Consider the following 27,130-nt stretch of genomic DNA (forward strand, 5'->3'; position numbering starts at 1 on the left):
TTTTGGAATAAAAAATTTAAGTCTTTGTCTTATTTTTGGAGAAACACAGTAACGCCGCCCACCCTTGAGAAATAACAACCTCTATGTTTCATCAAATCTTATATTATTTATTATAGATATAATAACACTTACCTAATGATCATACCAAAGAGTGTAAATATATATTTTTATAATACAAATCTTGCAAAAAAAATGCAGCATTGGTCTCAGGGAATATAGAATAAATATGGAAGCTGCATGGCAAAGGACAATTGCATGAGCCCTTACCTCCAATTATAGAACAACTTTCCATAACAATATTACAAATGAATATAATCTATCTTGTGATATAACGAAAAAAGTTTTCTATTGCCATTTATCAGGCTTATTTCTTCTCTCTTGTCACTCAGTTTCTCATCACTATGTCTCCCTTGCCAGTAGACCTCTGCCTTCCATGTTAGAAGTGACCGTGTGTGAGGCTAACAGTTATACTGGTAACAGACTGAGTGAAGAGAGGGAGAAGGAAAGCAGCCCGATTAATGGACAGAACCCTTCATGTAATAACATACACTGCTCAAAAAATAAAGGGAACACTAACATATCACATCCTTGATATCAATGAATTAAATATTCCAGTTGCAAATCTTTATTCATTACATAGTGTAATGTGTTTAGAACAATAAAACATAAAATTGATCAATGTAAATGAATATCCATTTGAGGTCTGGGTTTGGAATGATACTCAAAATTAAAGGCGAAAATCAAATTACAGGCAAATCCAACTATAGTGGAAATGCCTCAAGACAAAGAAATGAGGCTGAGTGTGGCCTCCACGTGCCTGTGTGACCTCCCTACAATGCCTGGGCATGCTCCTGAGGGATCTCCTCCCAGACCTGGACAGTCAGTGATGCAACATGATGTTGGTGGATGGAGCGAGACATTATGTCCCAGATGTGCTCAATCGGATTCAGGTCTGGGGAACGGTCGGGCCAGTCCATAGCTTCAATGCTTTCATCATGCAGACTGCTGGCGCACTTCAGCCACATGACGCCTAGCTTTGTCATGCATCAGAAGGAATCCAGGGCCCACTGCATATGGTCTCACAATGGGTCTGCCAGGACCTAATGGAAATCAGGGTATCGCTAGCTAGAAAATGGAGGGCTGTGCGTCTCCAGGTTCTGTCATGGATGTCACATGTGATCATTGTGAACCTGTTCTCATCTGTGAAGAGCACAGGGCACAATGACAAAATGTAAAAGTGACCGAAACAAGAGCCAAAAAGGATGAGAACTGATAAATGGTCTGTGGTCCCCACCTGCAGAACCACTCCTCTAGAGGGGTGGTCTTTGCTTATTGCCTTCAATTCTACCTGTTGTCTGTTCCATTTGCACAACATCAGAATTGATGCACATTCAGTGTTGCTTTATAACTGGACAGGTGGAGTTCATAGAAGTGTCACTGACTTTAAGTTACATTGTGTTTTTAAGTGTTCCCTTTATTTTTTGGAGCAGTGTATATTGCCAGGTTTGTTATATTTACTTGCTACATGTACATGTTGGGGGAGAGTAAATGGCCTGTCGTCACAGAAAAAAAAAGTACTTCCAGTACTGGCTGCAACAACAAAGTTTTTTTTTCCAGAACATATATTGTGAATTGATTGAGGATAAAGGAAGATTTTACAAGCACAGAATAACATATGTATAAAAATGGTCTCGATTTTTATATTCCTTTAAATCAAGTTCTAATATAAAACCACCATGTAATAATTAATAGTCTCCAATGGAAGATTGTGGAATAACTGCAGCATGCATGTCTCTTGTCATGTTTGATTTTTCCTTCAGTTTTGACTGAAGCAGCGTATGCTCCACAACCCCAATCCTAATGTCCATTTGTACGTTCTCCTGCTTCAGCTTTGTTAAGGCTTGCTTCATCTTCACAAGAGGGGCTGTAAAGAGAAGAAGTTACATACTTTAACAGGGAAAACAGAGATTCTTAAAGGGGTTAGCAAAATCATACAGGACAAACTGTGGCAAAAACAAAAAGGACATTTAAAGAATACATATATTGTAATAATACATTATTATAATATATATTATATATGAGTTTCTTCATAAGTTCAAGTTCTGTCGTCATCCTGATTATTAATGGCTGGTGTGGGTGGAATTACGGAAATTAAAAGTGAAGACTCCCAGCATGCCCTACTGTGCCATCAGAGGGACTTCACTTTGCTGCATAGTGAAGATAGGGTGGCTCTAGATCTGAGAAGCGTGGTGATATTTTACGGTTGGCCATGTTTAGTTCACCTTTATCTTCCCAGCTGTCCTCTAGGACTCTGTCTTGGTACTGCTACTTGTCTTGTTAGTTTGCGGTTTGTGTAGATCAGTTTGGAAGATGCAGATGAAGAATAAGCATAATTCTCCTACTTGTCTGAAGCAGGGCATGCACACAGATTGTTGAATCAGTGAAACTAACACAACGATATCTCTGCTGTCAGTTTTCAGGTTCTGTGTTGCTTCTGCCAAGTAGCAGATTTCTACCCAAAAGACTAGAAGAAGATCAGATCAGATCATATGTAAAAAAAAGAAAAAAAAAACCCCTCAGGAAATGGAATAAAAGAAAGCTGTGCTTTAATGGATAAGAGGAACATTATCAAATATATTGTTAGTGCATATAAACCCAACCCCTGAAAGCAAACTGCTCTCAAAGAGGCTTTCCCACTTCAATAACTGATGGCACATTGCTTTGTGGTTACTATAGCTGTAATAGAACAAACTGCACTGCATAGGTCTTGTTCTACGGGTCATGGAATGTAGCATTTCATTCATATCTGTGGTTTACTCTATTCAAGGAAGTGCATCATGTACCTAAAAGGGAGCGGTCGTGTATTTATATTAGTTTCATTATTAAATGATTGTATAACTATGTGGAAGACTCCTCAAATGACAAGTGTGAAAACTACCGTATATACTCGAGTATAAGCCGAATTTTTCAGCCCAGTTTTTGTGCTGAAAAAGCCCCCCTCGGCTTATACTCGAGTCAGCAAAAAAAAAAAAAAATTCTATGACCAGCCACAATATTAATGTATATAATCTCCCATAAAATAGTGCAAAAAAAAAAAAAAAAGATTTAAAAAAAAAAATAAGTAAAAGTTCTAAATCCCTCCTTTCCCTAGAATACATAGAAAAGTAGAAAATGACTGTGAAACACATACACATTAGATATCCCTGTGTCTGAAAGTGCCCGGTCTACTGAATATAGGGTACCTGCAGTGCCCCTGTTCCATGAAGAAGGGGTTAATAGGAGCACTGCAGTTACCCTATGTTCCGCCAGGCTGAATTCCAAGTGGGGGAAAAAAAGGAAGAGAAGGGACAGGCAGACAACCAAAACACCCCCTCCCCTTCCCCAGCATCTACTGCACCCAAAAACTCTGACCATTTTAATTTTTGAAATTTTCCAGTAGCTGCTGCATTTCCCCCCCTAGGCTTATACTCGAGTCAATAAGTTTTCCCAGTTTTTTGTGGTAAAATTATGGGGGTCGCCTTATATTCAAGTCGGCTTATACTCGAGTATACACGGTAATATATTTAATGCTTTTTTATATTTATATAGACAGTCACCTAAAAATACCACAAAAATATAAAGTTTAAGTTGGATTTAAAAGGAAAAATGATGATGATCTATCCTAAACATAGGTCACTAATATCAAATCTGTGGGGGTCTGATACCCAACACCGCTATCAATCAGTTATTCTCAGCAGCTGATACACAGAGAATAGAGCAGGAAGCAGAAAGCGCTGTTTCTTTATGTATTGGTGGCAATTAGTCACTTCAGTTTAGGTCCCATTCAAATGAATGGGAGCTGATCTTCAATAAGCTGTCAGCTTTCTGCCCCACTCTCTGTGTATTAGCTGCTGAATAATGTGTTCCAGGTATCAGATCCCATCAAGTTATTGATGACATATCCGTGGAATAAGTCACCAATATTTTGTACCTGGAAATCCCTTTTTTAAATAATGTCATTTTCTCCATGATAAATTTACTTTAAAAGGGTTATCTGGGATTTTCATGTCTATGACGTAAGTTTAGGATATGCCTTAAACATGTGACTGGTGGGGGCGGAAAGCTAGCCCCCACACTGATCAGTTGTCTGGAGCTGCATCCTCATACCTATACAGTGCACGGGGCTGGAAACAGATGGCTTTGTATACTGTATTGTAGCAGGGCAACGTTACTGTATTTTAGCTCCTATTGCTGTCAATTTAAAAAAGGATGAGTTAAAAAAATTGCTTTACTATTTTTATAATTTATTCAATAAATAGTTTTATTTAACTTTATTTGTAAATGTGTTTAAACTAGTATCTTATGGAGAATGAAAGCGATTACTAAGAGGTGTTCCTGTTCCTATTGTACAGTATGTTGCCAAGAGATGAGAGTCACAAATACAGAACACACCCAGGGTATAACCCGCCTCTGAACATGTGAAATATAAAATACAGATTAGACACTGCTCACTAATAGTCTTAACCCTTTTATACATGTAAACATCTCTGTGAGTTATATGAGAGATCCAGAACTGCAGATACATGAGAGATACAGTAATGATCATAGCAGAAAAAAATCTGTCTGGGTTTTTGGTCAGTAATCACACTGGATAACATTACTGTCAGCCTCCAGAGTCTGAAATGTATATTATCTTGTACTGTACAAGCTATACAGTAACATTGCCCTTCATTGCCTTGATATGAATGTACATAAGAGGTTTTGCGTCTCTGAAAGAGAAAAACCACCTCCATATCTTTACATCATTTAATAAGCGCTGCTCCACTGCTTGCCATACAGTTGGATGTTTTCTCTAGCTCCCACTGTTTACAAACAATAAATGAAGTCAATTTCAGCATGATATATGCTGATTATACTCTCTACTGCCAAGCAGGGGGTCCCAGATAGAGACCACCCACCTGACGGTAGAAGGCCAAACAGCATATCTGATGCTGAAACTAATGTCTCTGATTGGGGTCAGAGAAAAAATTCCAACTGTTCCAGAATCAGTGGAGCAGCGACTATTAAAGGATGTAAAGAGTTGGTAAAGGTGGTGAAAGATATTCTTTAAAGGGAGTTTGTCAGGTCTCTTAAGACCCCAGAGTACGAATAGCAAAGGCCCAAGACAGGTGAGCAAGCATACCAAACAGTGTTACTCACCTGCCCTGGGCTCTGGCGTGTGTCCCTGTCTCTGCAGGCCTTTTTTGGCCTCCTGAAAGACATCAAGGACCCTTGAGGCCTGTGACTGGGCCTAAGAAGTCACATCTGAAAAGACCCCAGAGTATAATTGCAGTTCCAATTTGGATGTGTTTGGTCCAAATGAAATCAAAATTAGAACCTCGTGAATATTGTTATAACCAAACCGAAATAACCAAAGTGCACAAAATCACAATGGTTTAGCGGGTTGTTGGTTGTTATTCAATTAATTGACCAGCCCTAGAAAGACACATCTGTGTCTGCTGTCATTGCCCAAAAAGTACAGTCCTTCTAGTATATCAATACATTATACCCATATACTAATCTCCAATATATTCTTGGATACCAAGCATGTTATGGCAAGGTCTGAGAAACTTCTCTCTCAAGATTTTTTGGAACTAACAACTACTAAACTTGTAAAACACTCAAGTCATGTGCCATCTCTGACCCCAAGTGGAGCCATCAGTCACACTCCTCAAGAAAACTGGCAGTGAAATCAGAAGAAGAAAATCAGAAGTGGATCAGTTCAGTGTCTTCCTTGACACTTACCTCCATCTGTAATGCTGCTCCCTTTTTCTTCAATTTCCTGCTTTACTTTTTCTAATTCTTCATTCAGCTTCAAAGAAATACATTTAACATTTTTATTCCACACAAAACTCCTAGACTAGTAAAACGTATAATCACAGAGCGGAGCTGTGGTATTTCTCAAGTTCCAAAGTGAAATATGACAAAGAGATCCTCCAACAAGATTCATATTTTAAGTCACCGTTAGTATACTGTTTGAGATTTGTCACTAAGAACATTAAACAGGCATACTAGAAGGAATATACATACATTACTTTTGTGTACATGAAAATAATAAATAATAATAATAGTAATTAAATTGAAACTTTACAGTCATCATCATGTGGCAGAATTACTTGTCAATACACCTTTATGGCAGATTCTGTCCCTATTCAGTGACAGATTCCACCTTGATTCAGCCTCCTATTGTTTTCAATGGGAGGCAGAGATCGGAGAAGGCCACTGAAAGTATAAGCGGCTCAATCTTGCTGCAAATTCTGTTCTGCCTCATCAATCCTCCGCAGGGAACTGGAAAATCAAGAGAAACATGAAGCGAATGTCAGCCTCAAATTCCTCTTCGTTTTCCACCGTGTAAACTTACCCTAACTCTGCAGTTCTTGGAACCCCCACAGAAATGAGTGGTTCATGCTGGGAATTGTAGTTTCACAGCAATTATAATGCTGAATTTTGCTCACCCCCGTTACAGAGCAGGATCAGAGTGATGAATAATTTTGTGGAATATGAGTCAGAATAATCTTTCATTTCTCCATTAAAATCTTGGCTATTTCTATGCTAAGGCAAGGAGACTGTCTGATCAGTGACTGACAGCCATCTTTCTACGCACAGTCTTAGAGAGGAGGCTCATAGGACCAACTCAATTTTGTAACATGGAAGAGCAAAAATATTACTGAATAAATGACAGGTTACACATCAATCTGCTCTGCTCCTCTTGCTCTGTAGCGTCCTGCCTGCAGACTGGACTGCTTTTTTTTTTTCACATGACAGGTTTTCTTTAACTTTGCAGAAACTTTGATCCCTTTTGTCTTCCAAGAGATTCTGGATTTAGGGACACCAACACTGCTTAAAGCTGTAAGCATCTATGTTTCTAGCAAGAAGGATGTGCTTGCTATGGTATCACCTTTATAATAACTTTCCTAGACTATGTCAGGATTTCTGGCAATTATCAATCATGTCAAGAGACACCAGATCTTTAATTATTTGGAGGATTCAGTATTTGGTTACAGATACCCAACAGCCTCAAAAAAGCACAGTAAGGAATTTCTATCCCCAAGGTGCCATTGACCAAAACCTCTCAACACAAAAGCACCAAGAAAATAGATGTATAAACCCAGCTTTCACCCTATCACATGGATGATAGGTTGGCTTCCCAAAATCTCTCTATAACATTATACCTGACAGCAAAGAAAACAAGAGGGAAAAAAATGGCATCAGAATCCATGAAGCCTCAAATAAATGGTATATAATTCTATAGCTCCTATTTTCATAACTTTACAATAAAATACAGCGTATAAAAATCATAAAATATAAATGCTCACCTCAGACAGGATTCTTGTCTTTTCTGTTACCTTTTCAGCTACTTGCTGATGTTGTTCTTTTAACTAGGAGGAAAAAAGAACAAAGAATGAAATATATTCTGTAATAATATGAGACTCTTGCTGTTTTCACTCATTTTATTTTGAATACATTACAACGTAAACTAGGCCTGAAACAATAGAAATTGAACAAGTATGGCACCCCTGCTTTACGAATCAGCCCTTGACCGCAGTGGTTACTCCTGGTAACTGGTATTTCCAGTATCTGGATCAATAACATAACCCTGTGGTGATTTAGGGATATTGGAGCCAGCCCATGAATTGTGAATAGGAGAAAAGTGCCGTACAGCCTCCCTCCTGGCCTGGGGTGGCTTGTCTGAAGAAAAGGAGAAAGGACATAGAGGTACGGTAGTTGGCTCTGCCCAGACTTCTTTCCTGGTATTAAACTGTATATAATAGTTGGGCAGGACATCATGGTATTGGCAAAATGCGAGCAAAAATACTGAAAGAAAATATTGAAATTCATTGTAAAGTACACATAACTGTTCAACTATTGGTATCATCCAAAATATATTGATATGTCCAGTTCTACTAAGGACCAAGATAACATATTTTTACTAAAACTTTGAAAGCCTTACCTCACTCAGCTGGGCTTGTGCGGTCCGATACTCTTGAATCAAGGGATCTAGCTGGCTGTTGATATACTTCTCACGACTGCTAACTTTCTCCAGCGTTTTGCTGACTTCACTTTGGAGTTTGTCCAGATAACCCTGGAAATACAATGAATACAGTGTAACAACTAAGCAGTTTTTATTTCTATTCTCAAGGGAATACAACATCATTGCTACAGGAAAATACATCAACTTTTATACAAGGAACAACATAGAGGTAATGTATAGATCAATATTATTAGAAAACTAAGCATGGGGTTGTATAGGAAGCACGTACCTGTTCTATAATGACCTAAGCCTCAATTTACTTTTTACACTTTTTAGCACCAACATTCTGCTATAACAGACCAGTGTCTCACTCACGTGGCAAACTGTTCACACCATCACCAGCAGTGCTGGCCAATCCAACAGCAAAAGGAAGTCTCAGAATACTAAAGCACAAGGGAGGAGATTTGCTAAGCTACATGTGTAAAGCTCTTTCCTAATTTGTATAAAAAAAATAAATAAAAAAAAAAGGTCTAAATGCCTTGCATATGTGTTTTAGCGAATTTATATGGATGTCTGACAAGGGAATATGGCTCATTGGAAAATGCTGAAAATGAGCCATTTTGTGGCAGAGTTCTGTAAAAAAGAAAACTTGTCCGGTAGGTGTTGTAATGTTAAACAAAAATGTCTAAAGACACAAATGTATTCTCCAGCATGAGCCATTTTGATAAATGTAGTTTGTTTAGACTGGCTGATAGTCTGACACTGACAGTCAGTGCAAGTGAATGCAGAGGGGGTTGAGAGATAACAGTTCTGCTACAGATAAACTAAAAAGGAGAGCAATACAAGTGTATCTCAATAAATTAGAATATCAACAAAAAGCTATTTTTTTTTTTTTGTAATTCAATTCAAAAAGTGAACCCCATATATTATATTGAGTTATTACAAACAGAGTGAACTTTTCCAGGTGTTTCGTTCTGTTAATATTGATGATTATGGCTTACAGCCAAGGAAAACCCAAAAGTCATTATCTTAGAAAATTAGATTACCGTATATAAGACCAACTGTAAAAAGATTATTCAACAGAGAAATGTTGGCCAAATGACAAGTCTGTCCAGTAAATGTACTCAATACTTGGACGGGGCTCCTTCTGCATGAATGACGGCAGCAATGTGGCATGAAGGTGATCAGCCGGTGGCACTGCAGAGGTGTTGTGGAAACCCAGGTTGTATGATAGCAGCCTTCAACTCGTCTGCATTGTTGGATCTGGTGTCACTCATCTTCCTCTTGACAATACCCCATAGATAATCTAATATAAAATACTTTAATACACTTCATATATTGTGTTAAAATGTTATGATAAACTGGAAGGTTGTTTTTAAGGAGGACATGTAAGCGATTCGGACATGTCTGTTTTGTGAAATATTTGTAGCCTTTATGAAATAACCAATTTTGGAGAATCTTTTCATATATATCTACTTTGCACTATTCCTCTGTTATTCCTCCTAGAAATTGACAGTCACTCACTCAGGAACCTCAGCTGGAAATCTCACCTTTGTTTCACTTAGGGATGTCTCCATGCTGTCTTTGTGCTGGTGCATTTGATCCACATGAGCTCTCCAGTCCTAAAATGCAAAACAGAAATATTTCCACAATTCCTTCTATTCATGTTGAGAGGTTCATGCAGCACATATAGTAACTAATAATAATAACTATTACTAGTACCTACAGATAAAAGCTTACCTTATTGTCCGTTCTGACTGTGACCTTTAGCTGAGGAAGAACCCGTTCCACTTCCAGGTACCATTCTGCTGCATCTATACTGGATTCCAAAATCTCTCCTGGTTTAGAAGATTCAGCAGAGTTCTGTAGAAATAAAAAACTTCTTAATTCAAAAGTAGTGAGTATTGCAGGTAAACCAATGTTGTGCCCAAAAGGCAAAAGAAATATAACTGAACTTTACAAGAAACTCAGGAAAGCCCTCATTACTTAACAATATAGTCAACAATAGTCACCATGGGATGCACTGCAAAGGAAAACATAATCTATTTTAATATGCATAAAAAATATAAAACAAACAAACAAAAACACAGCTAGTTTTCAAGAAGCAAATAAGGTTTCCAAATGTAGGATAGGAGGAGGCTGCTGCCGGATGGTTACCGTATATACTCGAGTATAAGCCGACCCGAATATAAGCCGAGGCCCCTAATTTTACCACAAAAATCTGGGAAAACTTATTGACTAGAGTATAAGCCGGGTGGGGGGGGGGATTGCAGCAGCTACTGAAAAATTTCAAAAATTAAAATGGTCGGAGTTTTTGGGTGCAGTAGTTGCTGGGTGCAGGGAAAGGGGAGGGGGTGTTTTGGTTGTCTGTCTGCCCCTTTCCTGAGCTTGAGAACTACTTTTTTTTTCTTCCCCCACTTGGAATTCAGTCTGGCTGAATATAGGGGATCTGCAGTGCTCCTATTAACCCCTTCCTGACGGAACAGGAGCACTGCAGATACCCTATATTCAGTAGACCGGGCACTTTCAGACACAGGAATACCTAATGTGTATGTGTTTCACAGTAATTTTCTACTTTTGTGTCTATACTAGGGAAAGGAGTGATTTAGAACTTTTAATTTTTTTTTTTTTTAAGCTTTTTTTTTTTTTTTCTCCACTATTTTATGGGAGATTCTATACACTGATATTGCTGCTGGTCATAGACCTCCTAAAATTAAAAAAAAAAATTATTTTTTTTTTGCTGACTCGAGTATAAGCCGAGGGAGCTTTTTCAGCACAAAAACTGTGCTGAAAAAATTTGGCGAGTATATACGGTAATTGATTTATTCCCAGATTCTGTGGAGTGATATTTTGAACATTCTGCCACAAAAGCTCTCTGTCTCCCAGAATAGAAGAGTGTAGTAGCATCAGCAATTTATATGCATTTTCCGGCGGCCTCTTCCTCCCCCTCTGACTAATAACACATAAAGGTACTTACCAATTTGCTAGTTTGAGCTTTAAGAACAGTTAAATCTATAAACTGTTCCTCATCATTTTCTGAATCTTCTTCCTAGTAAATGGTAACACATTAGACAAAAGTTATTTATTGTATTTATTGCCACTTCTGTCCATGGCATGTGAAGCAAAATTATTGATAAAATGTAAGGTTGTATAATATTTACAAATATATGCTTAAAGGTCAATGTATACAGTATATTCATACAGACTGCTGCATGGACACAAGTACACATGCATTATCTCACATCAGGATCACTGTGTCTACACAAACTTTTTTCTTTATGACTGTGAACGCAGCACATATTGTTGTGACATGGAAATGGAGAGCAATATTGCGAACAATCATGAAAAAAGGTCAGATTTTCACGGCTATTTTGCATCACAGTCGTCCGTATATAGCTTTAGGGCCCATGAGTTGGTGGCTGAATTTATCATGGGATGCAGTTAGATGATACTCAGAGTGACATCCGAGGGCTTTCTGTGATGGATTCACATCTCTAGGGATCCGGATCCATTCCATTAACACAGAGCAGAATAGTATCTGCTCCATAATCATCCATGTTATCGGAACAGAATGGATAATGGATCTGGAAGTCCAATAGATGTGAAAGCATCTCAGAAAGCCCTCGGATGTCACTCCAAGTATCATCTAACTGCATTCCATGATAAATTTAGCCACCACTCAGTTGTGTGCATGGGCCCTAAAGCTATATTCAGACGACTATGATGCAAAACAGCCAAGAGAATCTGACTTTTTTTATGTTAACCGACTGCATTCCATGATAAACTCGGCCTCCAACTTGGATGCACACTTGTTGGTGTGCATGGGCTCTTAGAAATTATATGATAGAACTCACAACTATTTCATCTTCAATTTTATTTAACGTTAACTCTGCGTCATCTTCCGCTACAACCTCTTCTTCCAGTTCCTCTGATGGGTAGGTTGGTCTGAAATGATTCAAAAATTATTATTTTTACAGCGCCATTAATTCCATGGTGCTGGACATTTGAGGATTTACATACAATACACAAAGTACACAAAACAAGTACAATACTAAGTGAGCACCTGGAATAGTAGGATAGAAATCCCTGCCCTCAAGGGCTTACGATCTATGAAGGAAGGGGATAGAGACAGTAGGTGGTGATACAAGCATCTGCAATAACTATTTTTATAATACTTGTACTTCAATGTACTTTCATTTGACCTTTTCTCGATGACAGGAGAAAACCTAGACACCATCATCAGACACCATTCTATAACTACCAAAACAAGCTGAAAGAGCCATACAAAGTGAAGTTTAGAGGGGTATTCTCATCATATACAGTGACGGCATATTGATAGAATATGCCATTACAATGTAATTGGAGAGTATTCAACCTCAGAGACCACAACAATGAGCGCAATGCAGCTCTGGTGTAGCCAGGTGGCCCCTTTACTGTTTTGACCTGCACAGTGTTATTCTCACTGGATTCCTCAAGGGTGCCACACAGTGCAGGAAAAAAAGAGGGAAGGGTTCACAGTCAGCACTGTATCCCCCTCATTCTGGAGCTCAGTAAGGGACACAGAGGCTAAACCTCACAAATTAATATATGATGTACTAATGAAGTGACATCACTTCATAAGATGTGGAAACTCCTTTAAAGAATGTCACTAAAAAAACAAAAAAAAATTTTAAATTAAAATCACTGATTAGAATCACTTTTTTAATTTTAGAAATTTTGGACATTTTTTGTTTTTCTTTTTCAAGTCAGGAAATATTAAAAATATTATAAAGCCATAGTTACATATTATATGAGGTTGGACGAAGACATAAGTCCAACCTATAAACCTACTGTTCTGATCTAGAGAAAGGCAAAAAAACTCATAAGAATGATGCCAATTAACCCGTATCAGAGGAAAAAAAAAATCCTTCCTAATTGGGAAATCCAGCAATCAGTATAAAACCCTGGATCAACTTGTCTTCAAAAAAAAAAAAGAAGACTTATAACATGTAAAACTTTTTTTTAATATATATATATATATATATATATATATATATATATATATATATATATATATATATATATATATATATATATATATATATATATATATAGAGGACCTTTCACCGATTTGGGCACAGGCAGTTCTATATACTGCTGGAAAGCCGACAGTGCACTGAGTTCAGCGCATTATCAGCTTTCCCGATCTGTGCCCGGTGTAAAGAGCTATTGGTGCCGGTACCATAGCTCTTTACAGTCAGAAGGGCGTTCCTGACCGACAGTCAGGTACGTCCCTCTCCACAGCAGCGCCTATATTTCACTGTGCTGTGTGAGCGGGGAGGAACTCCCCCCCTCCCCTCCTGATAATACTCGTCTATGGACGAGCACTGTGAGCAGAGGGAGGGGGCGTTCCTCCCCGCTCACTCTGTACAGTGAAATATAGGCGCTGCTGTGGAGAAGGACGTACCTGACTGTCGGCTTTCCAGCAGTATATAGAACTGCCTGTGCCCAAATCGGTGAAAGGTCCTCTTTAACTTGCACAATGAATCCACCATCATTACACCCTTTGGCAGTCAGTTCCATAGTCTCACTACTTTTACAGTAAAAAAAATCCCTGCCTATGTTGCTGGTGAAACTTTCTCTCCTCCAGACATAGAGGATGTCCCCTTCTCTCTGTCACTGGCCTAGGAGTAAAAAGATCATGCTTCCAGCTTCCTTAGATCCCCTTGTAATATTCTACTATCCTCTTAATTTTTTTTACCTTACAAAGTTTGATATCATTTGCAAATATGGAAAGCCTCTACCAGGTCATTAATAAACAACACTTTGACAACGATGTGTGAACAACGGGAGGAATAATTTCACAGCAAACGAAGAGCTAAACAACTGGAACATGGATATGGAAGTGAATGTATAATGAAATAAACCTTAACTTTTATTAAGTATCTATATCTAAAATGAGGTATCCATATATAAAGAGAGATAATAAAAACCAAACTCCAGGTAACTAGACCAGAGGGATAGAGAGCAATTCCTAGCTAGTACTGGGGGAATATACATATAGAAGGCAAACAAAGCAGCATTGCTAAAGCAAAGTATTTAGGAAAACTCTTGAATTTACATAAGCTCACTGCATAGATAGGATCCTTTAGATGCGAATAGCCTTTTAAGTGCTTTATATAAGGGTTGGTTCACACTAGCGCTTGTATTCCGTCCGGAAGGAGTATGCATGGGCACCCCCCGGACGGAATACAATCGCAATTGCAAGCGATGTGCTGACAAAGCACACGGAATCCATAGATTATAATGGGATCCATGTGAAACATTTGTGCGGGCAGTGGGCGGCAAGCTCACGGACCCCATTATAGTCTATGGGGTCTGTGTGCTTTCACAGCACATCGTTTGCAATTGCGATTGTATTCCGTCCAGGGGGTTTCCATGCGGACTCCTTCTGGGTGGAATACAAGCGCTAGTGTGAACCAACCCTAAGCTTCAGGGTAGCAACAAAGGTCCTTAAAGGAAGTCTATAACCAGGGTGAAGCAACACAGTCAGATACGTCATACTTACCGGAATGTAATGTATTTTCCCTAATGGAAATTTGTGTCTCCATTGCTGAGATATTGATTTATTTAACAATATGCAAATGAGCAATCCGAAGCACCATGGATGGTTCTGTTGCTCCAAACTGCTACAGACCACACTGCTTTAATACTCTGGTATAGTTGTGAAGTTACAGGGCCACGGAAGTATTATGCATAGCTCCCTGGCCCTGTCACTCAAAGAAGGAGGACATATTACAGCAATGTTGAACATAGCAGTTTGGAGCAATGGAGCCACCATACTAATTTGCACATTGCAACATAAATGAATATCTTGGCAATGGAGGCACCAATATTCATAGGGAAAAAGGCATTACATTCAGATAAATCTGACCTATCTCACTGTTTTGCTTTTTATTATGCTTCATCCTGGTGACAGGTTCCTTTAAGAGAGATTTAGAACAAGAGCGGACACTATGGGCTTTGGGCATTAACACTGTGCACAAATGATACTCCCTATAGTGGACAACAGTGGAAAATAATAATTACTTCATTATTTCTAATATTTCCTTAAAATGTGAAAAAATGCCAAAAAAAACTCTCTAGAATTAGCATTTTGTTTAGGACACATTCCCTATGACTCTAACTGACCTGGTCTTGTATCACAGTCACTAAAACTGTAAATGGAGAGACTCAGACAACTGATAATAATGTAGTTGTGTGAAAATGAAAGTGATCTACTTTAAAATTAACATTAAAACCAACTCACCTATTCCATGCAAAGTCTATATGTTTTAAGGCTTTCTCTGCCAAGAAATCAAGGACATAGCACACTTGTTCTCCATAACCTGCCTTCAATTTAGAGGGGGGGAAATCTGCTGCACCACCCTAAACAGAACCATGTATAACATCATAACATTAACGTTCAGATTTACACACAGTGATAAATACTCATAAGAAGATGCCATTAACCCATGAACTTACAGATGAGCGCAGCTCTGTAAGAATTTTGGAAATCACAGCATTTGGATCATCGTATTCTTGGGGTTGTTCAAAATATCGTCCCGCTTTATTTATAAGCCATGCAGCAAGAGTACTAAACATGTAGAACTGCTCTCCGGGATTGGTTGGCATTGCGAAATATAACCTGAAAGAATATAATAAATTGCATTATACAGATCTGATCATTATATATATATATATATATATATATATATATATATATATATATATATATGTATGTTATGGCAGAGAGGCCTACTGACCCTGTGCTACATTCACAAGGCTTGCTTAGTACCATGAAGGCAACCATATCTGGGATTGGTGTCATACGGATCTTTAAATCATGCCTCTGATTTTACACACAGGTACACAGAAGTTAAATTACATGAGAGTAGGTTACTTCTGTATACTTGGATATGGGCAGTTGTTTCTTAAGGTCCTTTAGGGTAAGTTCACACAGGGTTTTTTGGACTGGAACCTGAGGCAGAGGCCGCCTCAGATTCCAGTCCAAAATACAGGTAGCTGTGACTGGATACTGGTGCAGTGCACTGGCATCCAGTCATGCACTCCGCTCCGGATTAGGCCCAAATTAGGCGAATCCGCCTGAAAGAATGAGCATGTTGCCTCTTTTTTCCAGGCGCCGAAAAAATGGAAAAAAGAACTCAACGGCTCCCATTGATTTCAATGGGAGCCGTCTTTTTGGTCAAGATTTCAAGGCGGATATGGCCTCAAAATCCTGGCCAAAAAACCCTGTGTGAACTTACCCTTAGGATTATGGTCACTAGGATTATGGATATGACACTATGGTCATATATAACTTTCCTTTTTTGACTGAGTGAAAGAGACTAAAGTCATACTGTGGTGTGCAGTGTTGGTGTGACGCCTTCATACATATATCAAAAGTCTCCAAAAGCCTTCAATCACCTGTCCTTTAGGTGTACACATGGCTGGTTTCAGCTATATTAAATAGGACATCTGCTAAGCTATTCCGTACATGCTACAGAAAAAACAGATATACTGTAAGGTATACTGTTTTTAACATGACAGCTATTTGAGAACATATGCCATTGTATAGCCATACAGTCACATATAGGTATACAGTCATATATAGCCATACAGGTCATATGTTTCTGCCAATATAGGTATACAGTCATATATAGCCATACAGTGGCATATGTTCTCCATTAGCTGTCATGTTAAAAACAGTATACCTAACAGTATACACTGCATAGAATAGAGTAGAGGAATCAGTTGGGAAATCCTCCTAATGTATACCTCAGGCACACATTACAAGAACTGTCTGAATTGAACCATGCAGCCCATATTATACTCAAGAACTGTATGCACAATTCTGCAGACTTTAGACCTTTAAAACCTTGCATTATTTACCGCTTGGCTCAAGATCTGTGTAGATGTTTCTGCCAATTCTGGGAAATGCAGGCACTATGCAATAACCTGATGATGAAAAAACAACCATTTCTGCTATCTAGTGGCAGGTCAGGAGTTGGCAACCTTCGAACTCCAGCTGTTGTGAAACTACACTCCCCAGCAGGTTTCATTCATTTCTATGGAAGTTCTGAGAATAGTCAAGCAAGAGTGCATGCTGGGAGTTGTTAGTGAATGGTATGACTATTAGTAAGCTTGGGCCAACCACCAGAATTGTTACTCAACTTTAAATGTCTGTTTATTCTGTAGATATAACCTTTAAAATGATGTTCAAAGAAGAACATGCATAGAAGCCACAATTTAGTAGGAAAAGTATTGTTACTGTTTATTATGTCAGCTCTGAATAACTATATTAAGCCCCTAAAAGGCACATTAACCCTTTCCCACCGCTGGCATTTTTCAATTTTCATTTTTGACTCCCTGCTTCCAAACCCCATAACTTTTTTCTTTTTCTGTTCACAGAGCTGTATTAGGGCTTAAAGGGAGTCTATCACTGGCTAGAGTGATTTTTAACTAAGCATATATCTGCACGGCCTTTAGAAAGGCTATTCCAGACATACTTTCTGTTTAGTAATCCTCTCAGGGCGGGTTCACACCTGCGCCCTGGGATCAGCTTTTAGGTTTCCGTCTTCTGCTCTAGAAACTGGACAGGAGATGGAAACCGGCAGTCACTATTCATTTGAATGGGTTTGCAAAGTGTCCGCTCATGAGCATTTTGTGGTCTACACGGCGAAACCTGTTTTTTTACCCAGACACAAAGTCCTGCATGTCCGACTTTGTGTCCGGTTTTAAAAAAAACAAACAGTTTCGCCACGGAGACCTCAAAACGCTCACAGCTGTCTGCCGGGTTTCCGTCTCCTGTCGGCAAAAGACGAAAACCTGAAAGCGGAGACCGGGGCGCAGATATGAACCCGCCCTCAGTTGTTTTTGAATTATCACGCTTTTATTGACCAGCAACGAGCATCGGAAGTTCATTGAGCACTGAGAGAGCAGGGAAGGCTGATGAATCGTCATCATCATCATCAGCAGCCTCCTTGCTCTCACTTCCCCCTTCTTTACACATATCACAGGTGTCACAATATGGCAACACAATTTTTTTTTTATATTTTGCAAAGTGACCGCCATAAAAATTAAACCCATAAGAGATTAACAGAAATGCATGTTTTTGTTTTGTTTTAATTCCATCTCATTCTGAATTTTTTTCCAGCTTCCCAGTACTTTGTGCAAGATATTGAATGGTGCCCTTACAAAGTACAATTTATTTTGCAAACAAAAAGCCATCATGTGACTCTGTGAACTGAAAAATGAAAAAAAATTACGGCGCTTGCAATCGGAAGGGAAAACAGCAATGCAAAAATGAAAAGTGTCATTGGCATGAAGGCGTTAAACAATGCACAAACCAAGTGAAGATTGCAAAATATTTCTGCACTCCACTTACCGGGATATTGGCCTCATATTGTGCTTCCTTAATAAATCCTCCTCATAGTCCAGTAGTTTCAATTTCTCCAGTAAGTCCTCCATGAGGATGAATACCTGGAAGACCGCGCCAGGGCCACGCTCCTCCTCTTCCATTCTTCTGCCATCCTCAGTCATTCCAATCTACAGGCTTTTCACGTGAAGTAACCGAAGACAACTTTATCCACCTTGTCTAGAAGATAAAATATATTATAGTTATCACTTCTATTTACCATATATTTACAACTATATTCCTCGTAGATGCAAAAACAAGGAGGCACAACTTGTAACCATGATGTCAGTGATCTGCATGTTGCCTTTTTTTCCCCTTGGATTCCTGTCATGCGGCTTGATTTGTTCTCCTAAAAATATAACTATGTGAAGGCTCTCTTTACAATGCAGTGCTAGATTCATCATTCTACGCCCTTCCTAATACCCCCCGACTTAGATTCCAATGTGGTGTCCGACGTTCTGACAGGAAGAGTGGTACTGCTCTTCCTGTCAAATGTTATGGAATTTGTGGGTGTCTACCTTGTGGCGCAGCTGTTACAGGAATGGGTATTCAAAAGGTTTGAGCATTTCTTGAGTTCTCCATGTACCACAGATTTTTCTAACAATATTTGCATCTGCATCATGCATATACAAACTGTGGAGTTGGTAGTAAATGCTGATGCAACCAAGGGTCTGATGTCATCATTGCGCCAACAACTCCTTACCGCTCATTTAGGTATGTTTTGGGGGTGATTTTCTTATTTCGGATTGGGCCCATTCACTCACACACCCTATTACATCTCGATTGGCCTGCAAAATCACCTGACTTGAACCCCATTGAAAATCTGTGGGACATGTTGAAACAGTGGGTAAAACGCCGACATCAGCATCCCCACAATGTGGTGGATTTGTGCAACTACTCAGCAAGTCGCTTAAACTGAATGTGACGTACCTGTAAATCCTTGTGAAATCACTAAATAACTGAATCCAGGTGGATGTCAAGGCCAGAGGCAATTTACACAATATTAAAGAATGATTTCCATGATTTCTTTAGGGGTGACTTTTTTTTTTGGCCGGCGAGATTATGCGTAGCCCTAAATCTAGAGGAGACATAAAACCTCAAAGTGGCATCTTTAAATTCTAATGATAGTAATTGTCTTTCCTCTTACCCACAACCCACTGTGACTGCAGCACAACAGTCGACAGAAATCTGAACCCACTGCCTTTTTTATGTGTCTACATACAAGAAAGACTTAAAGGGGTTGTCCAGACAAATTCCTGTGGAAGCCGCAAAATAGCGCCGCGTATACGATCCTGGCTCCCATTGAAATCAATGGGAGCGTATACGGCCCGCAAAAGCTCAAGCAGCGTAGACGTGCCACATTGCGCGGCACGTTACTCCGTGTGAACTCACACTTACAGACCTGCTGTGACCTCAGTGACAAATCAGTGGACTCAGCGGTCATTGGTAAGAAAGCGGTGACATATGTGAATGTTCCTCTCCAGCGACCACTGATTGGTTTGATGGAACATGTGACCATTACATACTGCACACTATGCTGCCACAACAGGTCCTAGTAGGGGTACAGAAGATGCTCTGCACTGTCTTCTTTATACTAGGTGTCCTGCTGTTCCCTGTATTGCAGCAATGCATCTATATACAATACGTTCATCCAGAACCCAGACCATTTCCCAACCAGAAGCTGCAAGGTGAAAGCTATCAGAAGTCTGGCTGGGTCGGCCCAAGGCCCCTCCATCATCATCTCTAGATCCAGACATAAGCCGGTACCGGCTGTCCCGGAGACCCATCTCGCAAGAGAGTCATCAGCCAGAACACCCCACCCCCGCCCGTATCACATACACTGGTATAAGGTGGAACCTACCGAGCACCGTTATAACAACACAACCCCGATTCTATCTGCTAGCGCATCAGCTTTCTTTCCTATGGCAACAGTCGCCGTGACGTCATATGATGCGACTCTGTGTCAGGTGACTCGGTGCCTCCATGTTTAAAGCTGGCAGGAGAATACTTATGAAGTAGATACAGTGCAGGATGTGGGAGCTCCAGCGTATGCAGCAGTGTGGAAATGGTTTCGTATACCAGGTAGCTCTGGTGCCCACTCGACCAATGATAAACACAGTTATCTCACAATAGGAAGATAATAAACAGCATTATTATTAATAGTATTGGTTAATAAACATAATGGGGTCGCAAGAGAATGGTAATAAACCCAATGTTATCATACTAGAAGGACAATAAACCAAGCAATGTATCAATATGGAATAATAACACAGTGATGTCACAATAGAAAGATAAGATAGCAATGTGTGTATTAGCTTGTGCTACAATCACATGTTCTTCTAACTTAGCATACCTTCTTGTGATGTCCTGCATACATCCATAGTATTCCAATGGTAGAAGTTCCAATGGTATTTAAAAACAACTTAACTGCATATGCTCCCTAAATACTGCTATTATCGGCAGCGTAGTGCATGCAAATTCAGGCATCAACTTTGCATCACAACGTGCTACGTGCAAAATGTCACGAGCTGTAAGGATGGGTTTGTGTATGCCCTGAATGGGGTTCTAGGACCCCATTATACTTGGTTTCAGTGGATGTTAAATCGTTTAGGATGAATTGATATGCTAAAGCCCCATGTTGTGGAAACGGAACTTTTTTTTTTTTTTGCAGATCGACATTTCCATTGTGTTAAATCCACTTCTGACTTTGGCTCAAAACAATGAAAACCAAAGAACAGAAACAATAATAAACAACGGTCTCAGAAACCACTAGAGACATGAACATACAAACTGAGACTCCCAGAGTATAAAAATATAAATAATTTTATTAAGGGATTTACATAACCCAAATCAAAACAACATAAGACAAAGGGAAGACAAAACAAGGGGACAAACCCCCCACACTAGGTGGCAGTATAATACTGTACCCTCCCACAGATGAGAACTGAGAAAATGCCCCAAATAACCATAAAATATCAAGAAATAGGAACAACTGTCTGAGATGATAATATAATATGGCCAGAAGAGTGGTACAATATATCTAATATCTATCAGTCTGACCAAAAGATAAATATGCACTCAATTTGTATGAACACCAAAAATGAAGAGGGTCCCTACCCTAAAGGGAATACTCACACATACCCATAGGTGCAGACATAATTCCAGACCAAGTAATAGAATAAGGGAGCGTTCACACTACCGTCGGTTTCCGACATGTAGTGTCCGCTCCTAGTGTCCGCTCAAAATCTGTCACGGACATTAGGAGCGGACACTAGATGTGCATGCAGGGTTCTTCTGTCCGCTTGATAAGTCGGACATCTTCACTTGTGGACAGGGAAGGAAGGGCACGGAGTGCAAAAGAACGCACCCGATGCCCATTGAGATGAATGACAGGTGTCACGGACACAGCTAGTGTCCGCTCCTAATGTCCGTGCCAGATTTTGAGCGGACACTAGGAGCGGACACTACATGTCAGACACCGACGGTAGTGTGAACGCCCCCTAACAGGGGAAGTTCTCAGAACACCATCAGTGGGACCAACAGGAACGCCCAGACCAAGTAATATTGATATTAGATATATTGCACCACTCTTCTGACCATATTATATTATCATTTCAGGGCTCGTTCACATCTGCGTTGCCCTCTCCGTAGTTCAGGTTTTCGTTTCCTGCCTAAAACAGATGCAGGAGACGGAAGCCTGCAGGAGTCTTTCTCACCCATTCATTTGAATGGGTGAGAAAGCTGTCCGGCCATGAGTGGCGGTGAGCGTTTTGCGCTCTCCACCGCGAAACCGGGTTTTATAATCCGGACACAGAGTCGGACATGCAGTACTCTGTGTCCGGATTAAAAAATCCGGTTTCGTGGCGGAGAGCCTAAAACACTCACCGCCGCTCACGGCCGGACCCGGTCTGAGCTTTCCGACTTCTGGCATGCAGAAGACGGAAAGCTCAGAACGGACAGATGAACGCAGGTGTGAACCTAGCGTCAGACAGTTGTTCCTATTTCTTGATATTTTATGGTTATTTGGGGCATTTTCTCAGTTCTCATCTGTGGGAGGGTACGGTATTATACTGCCACCTAGTGTGGGGGGTTTGTCCCCTTGTTTTGTCTTCCCTTTGTCTTATGTTGTTTTGATTTGGGTTATGTAAATCCCTTAATAAAATTATTTATATTTTTATACTTTTTGGCTCAAAACAACACAGCAAAATGTGCAACCAAAATGCTGTGTTTCCGCAACATGCGGCTTTAGCCTTAGGGTATGTTCAGATGACAGAAAATAAAGAGGAATTCCTCTTTATTTTCTACCACCGGCATTTGCGCCACAGTCTAGCCGCGGCGGGTTGCGGATACAGTGCATCAGCCTTCCGCCACGGCATCCCATTGCTGATTAGGCCCGGAGGCTTTCCCATAGATATAATTATAACAGAAAGTCTGTGGAGGAAAACTCCGGGAACTTTCTGTTCAAAGCGCTGCAGGAAGAACCGCAGTGCGTTCACGCCGAGGTTGTTCCCACAGCGCTTTAGCCTCAACCAAGCAAAACAGTGAGTTTTTTCTGCGGATTTTGATGCTTTTCCGCAGCGTTTCTGCGAAGTTTCCACAACACATTTATCATGCTGAGTTTTTGCTGTGGTTTTCACACTTTGCATAGAAATCTATGGAGGGAAAAACTCAGCGTTTCCGCAACTATAATTCACATGCTGCGTTTTTGAAAATTGTAGCTTTTCTGCAGCATTTTTTTCCGCAGTGTGGGGCTAGGATTAGACAAAATTGCATTCACGATGCTGGTACTGTAAAATACAGCGTTTTTTTTTCTGCTGCGTTTCCGCAATACCCCAAAACGCTGCATTTCCGCCCAGGGATTTTCTGGCCTCCAATGTATTTTGAAACGGATTATCTATCTTGTGGATGGGTCATCAGTATTTGATATGTGGGTACTCTTTCATAGCCGTGTACAGTCATATATGGCCAAACTGTGATAATTCGTAAGATGCCTATCTAGTTAGGTCTTTTTCTATTGATCAGATCATAGGAGGGTAATTCTTCTTGACCAAAGAACCCAATGGAGGAATAATATGTAATTCTAAGGCTCCGTTCTCACGGAGTAACGCACCGCTCATTTAGACACGTATACACGTGTCACAGCGCGGCGCTTCTAAACAAGAAAAAAGAAAAATCGCAATTTTTAAAATGTGAAATGCTCTGCTTTTCAGACAGATAGTCATAACACCCAAATATTAAATATAAAACAGCTAACACCCTGTTCCATTTCCTCCGCACAGCACAAATTGGTGGTTTTAACCTCTTAAAAGCTGCAATAAACGGTTCCGCTTATATAATGACCCCCATCAACCGCCCACTTGATAAATCCCTTGATAAATCCCCCAAAGTGGGGTCACATGTCTGCAGATTCCACTATACTGGCAATTCAGGGGCTCTGCAAAACTGGCATGACATCTAAAAGCAAACTGTGCTCCAAAAACCAAAATAGCACTCCTTCCCTTCTGTGCCCAAATAGCAGTTTATACCAGCAGTTTAAATGCATTATCCTGGTTAGAACAGTGTCATACATGGGGGCATAAATTGCAATTTGGGCACACAACAGGGCACAGATGTGATGGAGACCCTAAAATTGCCCCTACAAAATGAGGTTACTTCTCAGGGAATTCCAATTTGCTTGTACCTCCTGGGCTCTGAAAAAACATGGTGTCCAGAAAGTTCCTCTTAGGCCAGGGCCCCACAGGTCGGAAACGGCGCAATTTTCCGCCGCGGGAAAAATCCCGGCGTTTTATAGTACGGGCAAAGTGGCTGGGATTCTAGTGACTCCCATACCCACTTTGAGGGAAAAACCACTGTGCGGACACATCACAATTTAAAAAATTGGCACGGTTTTGGAAATCACAGCATGTCAATTATACATACGGAAACGCTAGCGGTTTCCCCATAGGTATCATTATAACAGAAAGCCCGCAGAAGAAAACTCCACAAACTTTCTGTTTAAAGCGCTGCCAGAAGAACCGCGATGCGTTGTCGCCACAGTTTTTCCCGCAGTGCTTCATTGCTAAGGGACGTCCCATGGGGCCTTAGGGCCCCTTCACACAGAGGATACGCTGGATGATTCTGAACATGTAAACGTTCCGAATCAGCGGTGTTTAAAACAGATCCCATTGATTTCTATAGGAGCCAGCATACGTGCGCCACCCATAGAAATGAATGGGCTGCGTTTTTCCATTCATTTCTATGGGGAGCGCACATATGCCGGCTCCCATAGAAAGCAATGGGATCTGTTTTAAACGCCGCTGATTCGGAACGTTTACACATTCAGAATCAGCCAGCGCATCCTCCATGTGAAGGGGCCCTTAGTCTTAATCTATATCCAAAAGCTAAAAATCGTATTTCTTCTTCCCTTCTGAGCCCTGCTGTGTGCCCAAAGTGGGCACAATACGTTGGACACTGACATGGCAGATTTCTTTAAAAATTTCAATATTGACTTTGTACATTAATTTTTGGGAAGCACTCTTGGGCTCAAAATGAAAATACTCCTTGAAAAATTCCTTGAGGAGTGTAGTTTCTAAAATGGGATTACACTTGGGGAGTTTCCATTGTACTGATACTTTAGGGGCTCTGCAAATATGACATGGCTCCTGAAAACTATTCCAGCAAAATCTGCCCTCTGAAACCCAAATAGCGCTCTTTCCAATCTGAGACCCACCATATACCCATACAGCAGTTTACGACCACATATGGGGTATTCCTGTGTTCAGGAGAAATTGTGTAACAAACTTTGAAGAGCTTTTTCTCCTTTATGCTCTTGCAAAAATGAAGACTTTGGGGATAAAGTGACGTTTTAATAATTTTTCATTAACATATCTCAGTGTTAATAAAATCTGTAAAACAGCTGTGGGGCCAAAATACCCATTCATACATTTTGTGAGGGGTGTAATTTCACCTTTTTGGGTTTCCATTGTATTGGTACACTAGGGCCTCTGCAAATGAGACATGGCACTTGAAAACTATTCCCGAAAAATCTGCTTTTCAAACACCCAGTGGCGCTCTTTCCCTTCCTCATGCTGCCTTGTGCCCAAACATTTTCTCCTTTAACCTCTTGTGATTGTGTTAATTTTAGGGCTAATTAAATGTATTATTGAAAAAAAAAGGTCCAAATTTCACCTCCATATTGTTTTAATTCTGGTGAAATGCTTAATCGGTTAACAAACTTTTTTTTGGTTTTTTTCGTGAAAGATTTCAATTTCAGTACAACAGTGCAATAAAAGCCATGAAGCACAGAAAGACAGGACAGAAAGGTAGTCGGAGCAGGAACCCAAGCGGCTCAAACCCGTCTCATGAGTACGTCTCAAATAGGCAGTCTGCCAGAGTCACAAAATATTGTAATACTGAAATTTCCCCACTGTAGGACTATTAAAGGATTATCTTATCTTAAGGATCATCTTATCTTAAGCAATGATAGATGCAGTTTGGCCTCTGGACTTCCCTCCCAACTGCACAACAGGGGTCAGTAGGAAAAACTATATGCTTGTAATAAGCAATAATGATTGGAGAGCAAAAAAGGAAGAAGAAAAGAAGAAAAAAAAAGTGGGAGGGCAAAAATGTAGAAGTAGAAGAGAAGGGGGGCTAGGTTGTCCCAGAGCCTGATACAAACCCCAAACCATTAAAGGGGGTTCTTGGTAAGACCCAGCAAGTCCCTGTACCTTGATGAGGAGACAAAGGCGATTCAGTAGTGCTATATCCTCTCAAAGTGAGCTGCACGCTCAGGGGAGATGTGGAGAAGATTCTCCACACGATAGATCTGATTCACTCTCTCAGACCATTGTGGAATCGTCAGAGGCCCATATAAAGTGACACATGCTCAGAAAGGCTCAGAGGATCTCCATCTCACAGGAATACAGGCCTTCGTTGTATTTAGGAGGTGTCTAAGGAGAGAGTGTTTGTACCTGTCAAGGAAAATGTTGTGGCGATGAAGGAGTATCCAAGAGGGATTGTCAGTCAGGAACTAATCCATGATGTCTTGGATAATCGTCTGCACCTCAGTCCAGAACCACCTGAGCCCGGAGTGGCCCCAGAAAACATGTAGCAGAGTCTAAGGAGAGAGTGTTCATAGTGTCTGTTAATGCTACACTAAATACAGATATGGCTGTGCTATTATTATTCAGGAACCTAAGGGAACACCACAGCACATTGTGCCAAATGACCAGCTCAGCTCTGCTACATTGATGTGCTCATACCTGATGATAGCACTGCAGGAAGGTCTAGTGTGCGCTGTTTCTTCTGTGATCTTTGATGGCTTGAAATACCCCAGAAAATGGGGCATAATAATTTATAGTGGGGCCCCATGGCAAAATCTGGGGAGGGGTTCCTTAGCTATTTGTATTCCCATCAGGGAATAGGGGTGTAATAGATATTATACATAAACTGCTGGTTTTGTCTGGAATCTTCTATTCTCTTTCTGTTCATTGTAGTTTTTGCCATTTCCTTTTCAATCTTTCCCTCCCCTTTGACATGTTCCATTATCAGTTCACTGGTTCTGGTCTTCTAGATAAATAGCCCCTATCCCCACTCCTCAAGAAGTTCTGTAATTGCATGGATAGACAGTATGTCATGGAAATACTGCCCATAGAGTCATGGAAGAGAACTGCCTGAGAATTCTCACCTTGATTCATCGTCTATGCATCTTATCACCGGGATAGGAG

The 27,130-nt window shown here is 40.2% G+C and overlaps 1 protein-coding gene across 1 annotated transcript; it reads right to left on the reverse strand.

The window, feature by feature from the left end:
* Window positions 1-139: 139 nt before the first annotated feature.
* On the reverse strand, window positions 140-20,344 carry IFT57 (intraflagellar transport 57). The gene is made up of 12 exons (XM_075264953.1): window positions 20,287-20,344; window positions 18,396-18,605; window positions 15,494-15,656; window positions 15,279-15,397; window positions 11,845-11,935; window positions 10,968-11,039; window positions 9,731-9,853; window positions 9,541-9,612; window positions 7,970-8,101; window positions 7,335-7,397; window positions 5,764-5,830; window positions 140-1,924 (listed from the first exon to the last, which is right to left on the reverse strand). The coding sequence occupies exons 2-12, from the start codon at window positions 18,548-18,550 to the stop codon at window positions 1,746-1,748; spliced, it is 1,236 nt and encodes a 411-aa protein (XP_075121054.1). The 5' UTR covers window positions 18,551-18,605; window positions 20,287-20,344; the 3' UTR covers window positions 140-1,745.
* Window positions 20,345-27,130: the final 6,786 nt, after the last annotated feature.

This window comes from Leptodactylus fuscus, chromosome 2 (assembly GCF_031893055.1).
Source record: "Leptodactylus fuscus isolate aLepFus1 chromosome 2, aLepFus1.hap2, whole genome shotgun sequence".
NCBI lineage: Eukaryota > Metazoa > Chordata > Amphibia > Anura > Leptodactylidae > Leptodactylus > Leptodactylus fuscus.

Excerpts from the sequence above, each read along its gene's own strand:
- IFT57 (XM_075264953.1), bottom strand. The coding sequence starts at position 18,550 with ATGACTGAGGATGGCAGAAGAATGGAAGAGGAGGAGCGTGGCCCTGGC. Across the intron at positions 5,831-7,334 it reads AGACAAGAATCCTGTCTGAG|CTGAATGAAGAATTAGAAAA; the intron begins GTGAGCATTTAT and ends ATTTCTTTGAAG. Across the intron at positions 1,925-5,763 it reads GAGCAGCATTACAGATGGAG|CCCCTCTTGTGAAGATGAAG; the intron begins GTAAGTGTCAAG and ends TTCTCTTTACAG.